The sequence below is a fragment of the Neopsephotus bourkii genome, unplaced genomic scaffold (genome assembly GCF_033783945.1).
Source record: "Neopsephotus bourkii isolate Nb327-2 ecotype Australia unplaced genomic scaffold, CSIRO-AGI_Nbou_v1 NB_673, whole genome shotgun sequence".
In the NCBI taxonomy this organism is placed as follows: domain Eukaryota; kingdom Metazoa; phylum Chordata; class Aves; order Psittaciformes; family Psittacidae; genus Neopsephotus; species Neopsephotus bourkii.
Window position 1 is genome coordinate 1,131,862 of NW_026901172.1, and position 13,339 is coordinate 1,145,200.

The window sequence follows — 13,339 nt, forward strand, 5'->3', positions numbered from 1 at the left end:
CATTCCTGGGGTAAAGTTGGAAAGGACCTTTAAGGTCATCAAGTCCAACCTGGTTGATTCTATGATTCATAGTGATACTCAAGGATAGATGTTGACCTGTACTCAAGATGTTTTGGTAGTGGGGAAAGAAAGGTTTGGTTTTCTGCCTTGTAGAAATAAAACAAGTAAAAAATACTGCTTCAGAAATTGAGTACAATTTATGTGTCTCTATGATCAGTATTGTCTGAAGGGAGAGGACTTTGACCAATTTCTGTTTCACTGCTGTTTCTATCAGGCTTTTGGTATATTTGCCACTAAACTCTGTAGTTATTAAAAATAACCCCAGGATTAATTTGGAATGTGAAGAATCATATTGTATTACTAAGCAGTGCTTCCCAGATCCTTCCCCGTTTGCCTGTAGCCCTCCCAACCCATCTTTCATATACAGAAATAATGCAGGTCATTTCTTTGGGAGAGATGGGCTGTTTTTAGGTAGAGCCATGTTGGTGCTGTGTTAATACTGAGTATTAATTACATCGTAATGGATCCATCCATTTTCTGGAAATTGGAAGCTATGTGTCAGCTGAGTTTTGTGTGTTTCAGAGGCTTAAAGATTCATATGAACACTAACCTTGGTACTTGTCTGATGTTTCAAATACTCTGTATAAGCTCTTCCTTAGCATCATCCCAGCTTGACTAAAATGTAGGTGTTAACTATTAATTAGGGACAAACTGTGAGAAATTAAGTACAGTGCATTTGTCACTGTATTAAATGTCAGATAGTTAACCGTAATATAGTGAAATCAGCAACTCAGTGTGAATAATTAACCTCACTTTGTTCTTGTAGGTTGCCAGAGAGTAGGCAACACTTTTTCAGCAAATAGTTTTCTGAATCTTCACAATGGTGTGCATTGATGGTGGATAGCTCTTAAAAACTGAGCCAGTTTTGTCTTCATGTGGTCCCTCCCCTCCCCTCCCCTCCCCTTTGGAGGACTTCAAATTGGGTAATGTGTACCAGATGCCACATATAATTATCAGCATCGGGCCACTTTTTGGGGGAGGCAAACTGTTCAGGTTCTGCAGTTATTCAGCCTGACTTGCTGGCTCATTCAGGAGGAATTTGCCACTCAGGAGCTGGTTGACTGCATGGGAGGTAGCAGCTCTTGGCTTGTCCTTCCTTTTCAGGTGAGGGTTCAGCTGAGCCAGGCACACCACCCCTTTCACTGCTTCAGGAATGTAATTTGTTTGCACTGAGGCAATGACGTACCTGTGGTGATTTTTGCTGTCCTTTCCAGAGGTGAATTCAACTTACCAGGCATCAGATGCTGGAAATCCCAGGAGTTTCTGGGTTGAAATATCCCTTCTGTGTAAAGCACCAGCTCCTGATTTCTGCTGAGTTTGGCACTGTACCTTTCCCTTCCTCTCTCCTCTCTCTTTTCCCCTTTATGTAGACATGATACTGTATGACCACAGCTCATTTCCTTGATTGCATTCATGCACATTTACAATTTGCTTTTCAGGAGCTTCTGTGCCATGCAACTTAGACACAGACATTTGAATAAAAAAGGTACAAGTAGTGCAAGACTTGAGCACTCAAAGTAATTAAATGCCAAGTGAAGACTTACTGAAAAAAAAGAAGCAAACTGCCTCTACAGCATCTCATCCTGTTGTGTACAGTTTTCCATCATCAGTCATTTGATCTGTTTTTAACACCTTTTTTATTTCCCTCTGACAGGTTGTATCAAAAATGCACAGTAAGAAGCAGACTCCAGAAAAATACTATGTTGGAATTGACGTTGGCTCAGCAAGTGTCCGTGCAGCATTGGTCGATGGGCTTGGGACAGTGGTGGCACATGCAGAGCACCCAATCCAAATTTGGGAGCCCCAGCCAGACCACTACGAGCAATCCTCTACAGACATATGGGCTGCTTGCTGCTCAGTCACAAAGGTACGTGAAGAAAAAGAAAATGAAGGAGATATGTTGCAGGTAGCTCATCAAATTTGGAAAGTTTAAGGTCTTCTAGTCACTGGCATTTAATATTAAGTTTTGTGCTTGCTGTATTGCTGTATAACTTGAAACCATCCTTGTGCATTAAAGGTATCTTGAGGATATGGCTGACAGAGTCTCAGTGACTGTGATACAGGTGAGGAGCTCAAGGCCAGAGTAAAAGAAGCTTGTGCTACAACTGAAAATGGAATGAAAGGCTTTCCTTTTCACTGTTAGTTCAGGTGAAGTACTTGCCCACTGACTGCAAGAGTCACATCTGTGGGTTTTGTTTCTGTCATGTACGTTATATCCACGAGACAGTTCTTTGAGGAGCAAAAGTTGCTCAGAACCTGGTAATGCATATATTTAAAGATGTGCATTGTGCTCCATTGAAGTCACAAAGCAGCACTTACTGTAGAGAAAGTGTAATCTGGTTTGTAAATGGTGCCTACCATTAATGTCTGTTACCTGCGATCCTCATTATAAGAGGATCCAGTATTATAAGACCAAAAGAAATTATATATGTTTGTGGATAGTCTCAAACATAACCCTGAATTGAAATAAACCTTAGTAAAAGGGAAAATTTGTACCTCTTTGTACCCTCTGATCCAAAGAGCTGCCTATACGTGCTGGGGGTAAAAGCAAATGAGTGACCTTGTTTGGCAATGCACATATAGACCATTTCATCTTTCTTAATAAAGCCTTGTCCTGCTCCATGTTCTAAGGCTGGCTTTTTAAATATTCATGATGTGCTTAGTAATTTGCAGGTGGACAGTTCACCCATTCCCTTGTTATTGATCAGCCTTTTCAAACATTCATGAGCTTGGCTCTGCAGAAATGCCCTGAGATGAAGGAGTTGAGGTGAGGGGGTAGGAAGAAGTGAGTGACAGGGAAGAACAGCTTGATGTTAAAGCAGAGAGAGTCTTTTATTCTACTTATTTGATTTTTTTTCTCCTTGTGAGTTGCTTTATTCTTGCTCTGAACCTGTTTAAATACGATCTCTTATATGTAAGCAATAAAATACAGGCTTTGGAACTATACAGTTACAGAGCCAGTAAGAGACTGGCACTGTAGTGAAAGTCTTTCGCTATAGTATTAATTAAAATAATGATATTTTTATTGTTGCTGAGAAGTGACAATTTATTATAGTGTTACATTTTAGGTGTCTTGCAACCTCATTTGGCACTTAATCCATGTGGGTGTTGTGTTTCTTTTTCCAGTGCTGCTGGAAGCCATGAAGTTCAGCCTCTTTGGGGCAGTGAGTTTTTTGTTTGTTTTGGAAAATCTTCCCAAAAGTATGCTGTCCAAACTCTTGGTAACAGAGCCTTTGGAAAGGTGTGCCTTACAGAGGTGTTATCACTGCTATGGCTTTTGATCAACTTTAGTTTTGTGTCCCTTCGCTATTGCAAGACAAAAGCTGTGGCACAGTATTACAAAGCAATTCTACAAAGCTTCCACAAGTGGGAACTGAGTGAGGTAACTGATGGGAATGCTTGACCCTGATCATGTGCCCATGCTTCACTTGCAGCTGAACTCCAAGCTTTTAAAAGAGCAAGAAAATTCACATTGCTGGTTTTCTGCTAACTTTATTTTCTGGTGGTTTTGTGCTTCCTGCTTTTGTGCAAGACTGTGGCTAGTAAAATTAAAAAGCTGTTAAAGAACTTCATGGACCTTTGAATTTAGTTTTGAAAACCAAAGAGTTTTTGGTAATTTGGTATATTTTTGACTGAAGGTGTTAAAGAATACTGAATCTCAGAACTCTCAGAGTTTGAGCTTATAATTTGTAGCTCATTTTCTGTACTCATCAGTTCACACAGTTACCTGCATATGTATGGATATGTTTGTATTCATGTATGTTTTGTATATTTGCAGAAAGTCGTCTCTGGAGTAGATGCTAGCCACATTCGAGGAGTTGGGTTTGATGCTACATGTTCCCTTGTTGTTATGGATAAACAATTCCAGCCTTTGGCAGTCAACAGTGAAGGTAGGACTCCAGCACAAAAGTTAGTGTTACTGTGCATGACTTACCACTGATGTGAGCAAAGTTTCATTCAAATGCCAAGTTACAGGGCTAACTATTGGAGATATAGATGGCAGGAAATCCTTTTTGTGAGAGTTTTACTGTTTTAATTCTACTGCAAAATTAGATCTGAGATGAGAATTGCTTAGTCTGGCTAAATGTTCAGCATCCTAAGATCCAATTCATTCATCTTGGCTCAAAGAGACTGCTTCTTAGAGAAGTCTGTGCTCGTTTTGCTTTTCTGCATGTTTTCTCCTCCTTCAGACTTCACTAATCACAGCTTTTATAGTGTGTATAAATGCCCATCCATACTGGCTAAAGGATTGCTGAAAATGTTAGTGTGAGTGTAGTCTAACAGCTTACTCTGTCATGGGGCAGCAGGCAAGAGATTCAGCTTGTGTATTTTATTACCCTGGTGTTGTGTCTTTGGGACAGTGCTAAACTTCAGAAAGTCTGTGACCTTCCTCTAAAAACTGTAATTTCTTAATTAGAATTTGAGAAGGTGATTCATAAGACAAAAAGTCTGTGATGAATCTTTTCAGTGAATCCCATTCAAGATGAGGTGTGTGTTAAGTCAGTAGTTACAGGGCCATAATCACAATTCCGTGTATGTTCGCTTTCTGTTCTCAGTTGTATTTGTCATCTCCTCCTACCCTTCACAAAGCCCCAGCTTTGCCCCCCAAAATGTCCTTTGCTAAATTTAGGTGTGAGTATTTGTTTTTCAGTTTGAGAGTCTCTTACAATCTGTTCAATGTCTAATGATGTCTGGGGCTATTTTGGGCTAGTGAGTCAAATTCAGTTCTCATTTTTTGTTCTCTGATATCCTCAAGAACTTTAAGTTTGCGTAGTGATGGTGTTAAATAAAAAGACAAGAACACACTGAATACTGTCACACTGGTATGGACATGGTGTGGTTGTCTTGCAGTTTTAAGTTGTGTTTCAGACCATATTAGTGGTGTGTCTCATACCTCTACCTTGTCTTAGAGTATGTTTTCAAGATTCAAGTTAGCATGAGAGGAATCTCAAGTGTCATCTGGATTACTGTTCCACCTGTCTAGCAGGTCCTCTGTAGGTTAATTTTGATAAGACATTCTCCTTGTTCTCATGTATTCTGCAGACTTGCTAAATGCTTTTTCATTCCACATCCAAACTAAAGGCATTGCAAGCAAATTACCCCCCTGAAAGGATTTAGGGAGTGCTTCTCATAACACTTGAAGAGGGAAGAGAATCCATGTAACCAGCTCGCTAGCTGACTAGCTGAGTTAACTTCAATTTATAATGTTGTGTTTAGTTCTTAGTCACCAAAGTCCTTCTTTATATTTTTACCTCAATATATGTACTTTGTCAAGAAGATTGGGTTCTTTGAATGAAATACAGTCTACAAGAGCGTGGTGTTGCAAAGTCCTTGGATGTTCAGAGGCTGATTGGTTTCAGTCAGCATTGTCAGTGCTCAGCATGTCTTAAAGCTGGCTCAGAGAGCTAGAAATGTGTCTTTCAATATCTACGGTGGTTTATTGCACAAACAGATTTACAGTTTTATAAAGTGAAGGTGTGAAGCAGCTTACAGTCTAGTAACCTACAGTACTGAGGTGGGGTTAAACCAAACCTAAAATAATCCCTTATTTTTGTCTTCTCCCCCAAGGCCAAAACTATAGGAATGTCATTATGTGGATGGACCATCGTGCAGTCAGTCAAGTTGAGCGCATCAATGCAACACAACACAGGGTTTTGAGCTATGTAGGGGGAGTGATGTCTGTGGAAATGCAGCCACCTAAATTGCTGTGGATAAAGGAGGTGAGTACATATGAAACTGTGCTGTGTTTTGACTAATGATTAATGCCCTTTGTTTGTTAATTTGAGAACAAAATTTCTAAAACAAAAGTCTTCAGTCTTAGTATTGAGCCCGAAGGCTTGCAAAGTAAGGTCAGCCATAAGTTGAGCTGAAAATGTTTGAAGGTTCATTGTTTTCTCTCACTTATTTAGAAATATCTTTGATTTTTATTGAAATTCAGTGTTTCCTGGTAGGAATATTTCATATGCCTTTCTTATCTAATTTTAAAGTTAGATATACATACAAATTTAATTGCAGGTAATGAATGAGTCCCTGAAGTACCCTAGGATATAGTTATGGAGGTGTGTTTCCTGCTCTGCTGCTGGCATGCTTACAGGCGTGTAGGTGCTACTTCTGGAGCTGATTTATAGCAGTTTGAAAACAGCTTCATCTAAGCAGTAGGCATCCTGGCCAGAGAGACTGCCTTTGGGGCACTGCATCCAGCAATGAGGGGATGTGTGATGTCTTGGGCTGCTGGTAGAGAAATTGTTCAGGTAGATCTTCAGTTCAGTTCTGTCCCATCTGTAGGAAGCAGAGCATCTGTAAAGGGAAGGTGCTCTGTTCATAATGTGGAACTGTACCTCTGTCTCTTGTGTTTAAATTTTGTGTGTTACAGAATGACATACAGCCTTTTAATAATAGCTGTCAGATAAAAGGAGAAATGCTTGCCACTTGAATTTTTTATAGCCTCCTCCAGTCTGGCTTTTACATTTGATCTCAGTGACACTTGCTGTCATTTTAACAAAGCCCAAATGTAAATTACTTGCTGCCAGTTTCAAGCAACTGAAGTCTCCTGTACTTACAAACATAAAACATCGTATGATAGCATGGTGTATATTGGGGAAAGTTGGAGGAATTAACTGGTAGAAGCACGTACTGACAGTTTAATGATAATAGGGGGTAATTAATGTTTGTGTATGCTATACTGAAATAGGAATATCCATCTACCAGTTCTTTCCCTCTTGAGCCATGAGTATCATCTGTCAGTCATTTTACAAATATTAAAAAGTAAGCTGTAAAAACCTTAAATGAATCCATTGTGTTCAAAACATGTTTATATTTCAGTCAGGTCTGCAATATTAGTACCTGACTGATGAGGAAGGGCCAGGTTATGGGTTTGTCTAAATGCACAGACTTACATAGCACAGACTTACCAGAGGTGTAAGTCTGTGCTGTGGCCTCAAAGCCCTCTGACATAATTGCTGTAGTACAAATGGGGAGAGCAACTATTGCAGGGCTTGTTCCCTCCATGAGCAGATGGGTAGGAAATACAATTCACCTTAGTCTACATGCCAGCCAGTAGCAGAGGTTGCTTGGCAAAGGGCATTACAGGGCTTGTTCATATGTCCCTTTTCAGCTCCTGACGTACCAGCTAAAGAGATTATTATCTTTAAGAGAGGGTTTTTTTTACCTCAGTATCTGCTGAGCTGCTCACGCGACAGTTCCTGCATTCTGAGTGGACTAGCAAAGACATACTCTTAAACTGCTTAAGCTTACACTGCTTAACTCACTAGCACCTCAGTGAGCTCATGAGAAGGAGCAATAACATTTCTTATGGCAGTGGTTGTAATCAGTTGAGATGTGGGCATGTAGTGCTATTCCTTCTAGCTTTGGAGAGAGATGTGACTGAGTCTTTGCTTACTGCTTCTATACTGGTTGCAAAGTAGGAGGAGGGTGAAAGGAATTGTATGAAGAGCAATGGTTTATTTTCAGTGCCAATCACAGTAACGTGACAATGTATTACATGATTTAGGGCTAGCAGCAAAGGTTCATGTTAGCTTCCAACAGCTGGAATTCAGCCTCATATAATGCAAGTGTTCTCACTTTTTGCCAAGGAGGGTCAATTTTACAATGACTTTGAATGTCAGGTTATATCCTTTTAAACTGAGAATATCTGAAGTCTTTGCAGAGTTGGAAGTGAAATTCCCATTCTGCTTCTGTTGTGACAACTAAAAATAACTGTGCTCACTGTACCTGGTTTGCAGAGTGTTGAATCAGTTGGCTAGATGAGAACTTCATGACATAAAATTAGACTCTTTGAAAATGTGGCCCCCAGTGTTGCTGAGCAGAAGGCCAAAATGGGATTGTTATGAGCACTGAATGTTAGGGCTGAGATGTGTTGACAGAGCTGCCTGGGGAAGTTCTACGCAGTGTCTGCCTACACCCTGTGCCTGGCTGTGATTGTGGCCTTCAGTCTCTCCAGCTTTCCTGACTGCTAAATGTCACCAAATATGCTACCAGCAAGCCTTCTTTGAAGTGTCATAGATCTGAGTAGTTTATTTGTCTTAAATCCTCACCTCTGCTTTTATTTTCTATACCATATGTGAAATAACCTTTCTTACTGCTTGCTCCAGTGAGCAGTGCAGGCTCTTTCAAAGGAGCTGCTTTTGAATAAGATCCCTCTCAAAGCATCCCAAAGTCTGTTGCTGTGCTGTAAAACTCTCTCCAGGAATTTGCTGCCAACCTCTGCAAATATGTACAGTTGGTTCAGTTGGTTGGTTTTTCCTGAAAACGCTCCCAGGATTTCTAGAACTGTTTCCAGCCAGCTGACTGCAAGAGGTGCAGCGTGCTGCTTGATACAGGAACGGGAGTGGGTTAGAGCAGAAATCCATTTGACTCATTATTTGTCATATTAGTAGTGAGGTTTATGCTCTATAAATTTAGCTAATCTTTCCTGAACCCACATGCACTTTGTGAAGCTGCTGTGTCCTGTGGTAGTGAGTTCCACTGTGTGACTGTACTTGGTGTGAACAGGTACCTTCTGTTTTCTGAAACAAGTTCCTAAAATCTCATTTACTTTTTAGTTCATAGAATCCCGGAATGGTTTGGGTTGGAAGGGATCTCAGAGATCATGTTGTTCTAATCCCCCTACCACGGGCAGGGATAAATGAGACAGTGAACTCCATCATTCCCCAGTCAACATCTCCATGCCATGGACCTTATGAGATGGTTTTTTTCCTTCCTTATTCGTTTCTTAACATGCCTTCCTAATGTTGTCATACACCTGACAGTATCCCAGGAATTTAAGCAAACAATGGATTGGGCACATTCTTCTATGACTAGCCATAATCAAAACTGGCAAAACAGAGGTATCTTCAGAAGCTATTTTGCACCTTTCTCTCTTTGGTGGGCACCACGTTTCTGGGAAGTTTTTGACCAGGAAGCTTGACATGGCTCTAACGCGTGGATGTTTATAAGCAAAACAAACCCCATAACCATGCGTTTTGTACAGTCATACTCCAGGTCAGTGGGTACCCCCTAATATATAAAGGTTCACTCTTGACTTTTGCCTTGAATTTCCTGGAATGATTTTTGAACTCCCCAGGAATTTTTGCTGCTACTAAATGTTTTTGCTGTTTTCCCCCTGTACATCTTTGCCTGGGATTGGTGCTGTGCACCTTTCATAACTGCTGGCATTGATCTACGTTTTGCAGAGAGGGTGTAGTGGGGAAAATAACTGCTTTATATCTGAAGTTATGATAAAATAGCCTGGTCTTAATAGTGAAGGACAATTCATAAATCCATTGAAGTAACCAGCAGAGTTCACTTTTGTGTTACTGGGAAAATGTTGGGTACTTTTCTTTTGATCAAACTTCATGTATTTGTAACAATAAACAGCATTTGGAAGGAGCTAAATAGATTGTCCTAATGAAATACGTTCCTTTCAGTGGATCCTTAGTTCTTTGGAACTCTTAACATTGTTTTCTTGAGCTTCGAAGTTTTAGGCTGGCATAAATAATGATGTTTCTTATAGAGTTTATTGCCTAACGGATAAATTTTCAGGATTTCCCTTGACTTTTCCATGTTCCGTGTTCCGAGACTTCTGAGTCATATGAAACTGCAGCCCTGCTAATTCAAGAGAAGTTGCAGAAATGAGACCGTAAACTCAATTAGTTTGTTAAGAATCATTTAAGAGATTAGGAGTCAGGCTAGATGCACTTTTGGAAATAAGTTATTTAAGGTACTGATACTAAATGATTCTTTGAAATGTTGTTACACCTGTAGGTTCATGGCGTGTACATTGTCAGCAAAGCCTACCCCTTCTTTGCCAAGATGCTAACCTGACTGTGGGAGGCCATGTTAGGAGATCCTGTCTTCTCACTCTTTGCCCTGAGCTCTCCTAGCTGTAGTATCTAAAAACTTGAGCTCTTGAGGCAGGGTCTGACATAGGTCAGTCCAGCAGGATTGCTAAGCTTGAGTGACTGGGCTGTCTCACAAAGGAAGAGATTGAATTTCTATTACCTGAAGAATTTTCACCTAAGCAATTAAAAATGTTGGTGAAGAATATGACTTTGCAAATTTACTCTGAATTGGTTGGAAGTGATGAAGGGGAAGAGGACTTAGGTGACCTAACTGTGCTTTTCCATTTGCATCATCTTGTTCCTAGAACTGACTTTAAAGATGACATCGCTCACTGTGAGGAATGAGCTGACATCATTGTTTGAGAAGTAGATACTGGTCCTTATCTCTTATGGCTTTCTTGTAACACTTGACTTGTATTTATTTGCAGAGGGATGTTGCAGTTTTTCTTCAAAGTCACAGGTTACTCTCATCTGCTGCTTTGTGAACTTGTTTTTCCGTATAATGCTTTCTCTTTAACATTCCCACTCTACACAAATAGAGATTTAACTAGAGACTAGAGGCTTTGGGGTGTATTCTGTTCTTCCAACGCTTCATCCCTATTCCATTTTGGCTTTGAATTAAGAAACGAAACTATAAAGGGCATAATAGGCCTTTTGAGATCTTTTATTTGAACTATATTGGCTTATATTCAGCTGAGTTTGATTGCTGCTGAATGATTTTTGCCCTCTGGCACCTAGTGGTTAGTCTACATGAACTTAATTGGGTGGTCTTGATGTTTGTTACTTCAGATAGGTGTTCATATGACAAAGCCATCACTGCAAGTGGAGTTTGCGAGTTGGGGACAGCTGTTTGCAGTAAATGATCAGCTGAATGCAGCTACTGTATAGTCTATGGGGCAGTCTTGTTAAAGTGTGCACATCTGGGGTTCACTTAGGGGAGCATTGTATTTCTCTGCTTGTGTGGACCATGTGCAGTGATAAAGAGAGTCCAGTGTTAAATCTGTAATGGAAACCAAAATGAATATAGGATTTTATAAAAAGATAATTTCTGTGAATACAGTCATATTTGACTTTTTAATAAGGTCAGCTGAATGAAGAACATGAAGTTGAAATAAAGAATCATTATCCTTTCACAAATATTTAGAAATAAGCTGTAAGATAATGCTGACAAAACCTTCCAGTATCTGAAGGGGGCCTACAAGGGTGCTGGAGAGGAGCTCTTCATCAGGGACTGTAGTGATAGGACAAGGGGTCACGAGTTTAAGCTTAAACAGGGAAAGTTCAGGTTAGGTATGAGGAAGAAGTTCTTTACTGTGAGGGTGGTGAGGGGCTGGAACAGGTTGCCCAAAGAAGTGCTCCATCCCTGCAGCGTTTAAGGCCAGGTTGCACAGAGCCTTGGGCAACATGCTCTATTGTGAGGCTAGGCAAGGGGTTGGAACTCGGTGATCTTAAGGTCTGTTCCAATCCAAACTATTCTATGATTCTGTAATTCTTGGAGTCAGTAAGACGAGTTTGAATGTAAAATTCAGTGAAAACAAAAGTAGTTCCTGATTACTGGGTTTTTCAAAGCAACCACTTAAATTCCCGTCTCTTGCTGTTATTTCCTTAGATTTTTTCATTGCTTAGAATTACCTTGCAAAACATTATTGCAGTTGTTCTTTTCTTCTGTAGTTGCAGATCTATCTTTTGCAGCTTTGCTAAGAAGGTTGTGCTGTTTCGTTGACTTTAGCTAAAGAAATTGGATGTTCACTGCCTGAATGAGTGTGTAGATGCTTCTGGTAGGTAGATGCATGCACTTGAACTGAAAATGTGGGCACATACTCCTTCACTTGGAGTGACAAATGCTTGTCAGTGTAACACGACTGTCTGTGCTATGGCAAACCAAAATGACAGCAGTGAGAGCAGAGCTTACACAGTGATGTAAAAGCTGCAGTGAGGTTTTGTCCAGCCTGTCAGTACTTTTTTCCCCAGAGGTAGCAGAAGAAAAAGATCTTGTTTACTAATTTTTGGCTGGAAATTTTCTTGTAGCTTGTGCCAAAACAAAAAGATGCTTGTTGTGTTTTCCTCATAGTAATGACGTTACAAATCAGCTATTTCTAAAAAATACCAGTCCCGTTAAATCAGAGATGCTGTAGCTCATTCAAACTGGGTGGGGGATGTTGGACTGGGAGGAGATATGTGCTTGGTAACTGTCTCCAAATAAAATGCAGTCTCCTTATTCTGTGCTTTCATAACTCTGTTCTTGATATGGTGTGGAAGAGCAAAGAAGAGCCTCCCTTTAGCGAAAAGCTCAGAGGGACTGACTAACATATCATTGCTCTGCAATTAATAGCTAAGATCAATAGTTTCTGAGTAATTCTTTTTCTGGCACTGTGGTCAGTGATCTTTCTGTGTGTTACAGTTCACATCTTCAGTTACAGCTACTGTTTTATGCATCATTGTTTTTCTCTTTGTACACCTGTGTCTTGTAGCTACCAATGGGATAACTTACAGAAACAGTTTGAACATCTTCCCCTGGCTATGGAGGAAAGAAGAATAGTGGATGCACTCACATTAGCTTGGCAGCAGCCTCTATCTTCTCCATTGCTTGCTGCTTTTGCAGCTGGCTTTTTGTTTTGTTGAATGTGACTGGATATTTTTCCATTAAAATAACTAATAAATTCAGTGTTAAGTGAGAATGAGTCCAAGTACTGAATTTGGAACTGAACTCTTGATTAGAATTGTTTATGAATGCTTTAACAGCTCTGTCTTATCCAAATCCATACAAAGTGCAGACGTGTATGCAGAAGTTGTACTTCAGGCTGTTGAGTTTGGCTTTTAGTTGCAGTTGCTGATCAAGTAAGTACCTACATGTGTCTAACACAGTGTCTTGGGAGTAGAGGCTGTGTTACAGTGAGGCAGTTCTGTCCACCTTCACCAGTAGCCTTCTTCTAAGAGGTTACCTTCCGAGCTCTCCCCCTCTCCTCCCTCAAGATGAATGTGATAATTCTGTTAGTTTATATTTTACCAATTAGATTGCAATTGGTAGTTGCAGAATTGATTGCTTTGTAGCCTTGGCTTAGGCAAGGGTAGAATTTCTGCTCAGAGCCTATCTTAGGTATCTCAGAATAGCTCTATCACATGGCTTGGCATCTGATCTGAAGTGTGGGAGATCCAAAGTCTTTGCTCTGTCTGAATCACAGCAGGGAATGGGCCATCAGTTTCTTAAATCCCTGTGAGTGTATGCATTAAGTCTTCAGTTGCTGTCTTTCTTCCTTTCACACAGTGTATATTTGTTTTTGTCACTTAGAAAAAGAGGGACTGGTACACTACATAGCATACAGATTGCCTGGGAGATTAGATTCAAATTTAGGGTTAAATTGGGAAAAGCAGATGGTTCTTCAGGGAATGAGTCTCTGCTGATTTTCAGATGACTTAGGTTTTGACCTGATGTGGAACTT

The 13,339-nt window shown here is 40.2% G+C and overlaps 1 protein-coding gene across 16 annotated transcripts in view; it reads left to right on the top strand.

Annotated features, from left to right (window-relative positions):
- Positions 1 to 13,339, top strand: part of FGGY (FGGY carbohydrate kinase domain containing) — a 325,223-nt gene that overhangs the window by 192,411 nt on the left and 119,473 nt on the right. For 15 of the 16 annotated variants that reach the window (XR_009725433.1, XM_061353407.1, XM_061353412.1 and 12 more), the window contains 3 exons: positions 1,715 to 1,927; positions 3,839 to 3,950; positions 5,629 to 5,780. Coding sequence is in view for 14 of the 16 variants with exons in the window: in XM_061353407.1 (XP_061209391.1) it covers positions 1,715 to 1,927; positions 3,839 to 3,950; positions 5,629 to 5,780 (477 nt within the window). In the remaining 2 variants the exon portion in view is untranslated. Of the gene's footprint in view, positions 1 to 1,714; positions 1,928 to 3,838; positions 3,951 to 5,628; positions 5,781 to 13,339 lie in introns of those variants that run through there. The other variant, XM_061353419.1, reaches the window with a different exon arrangement.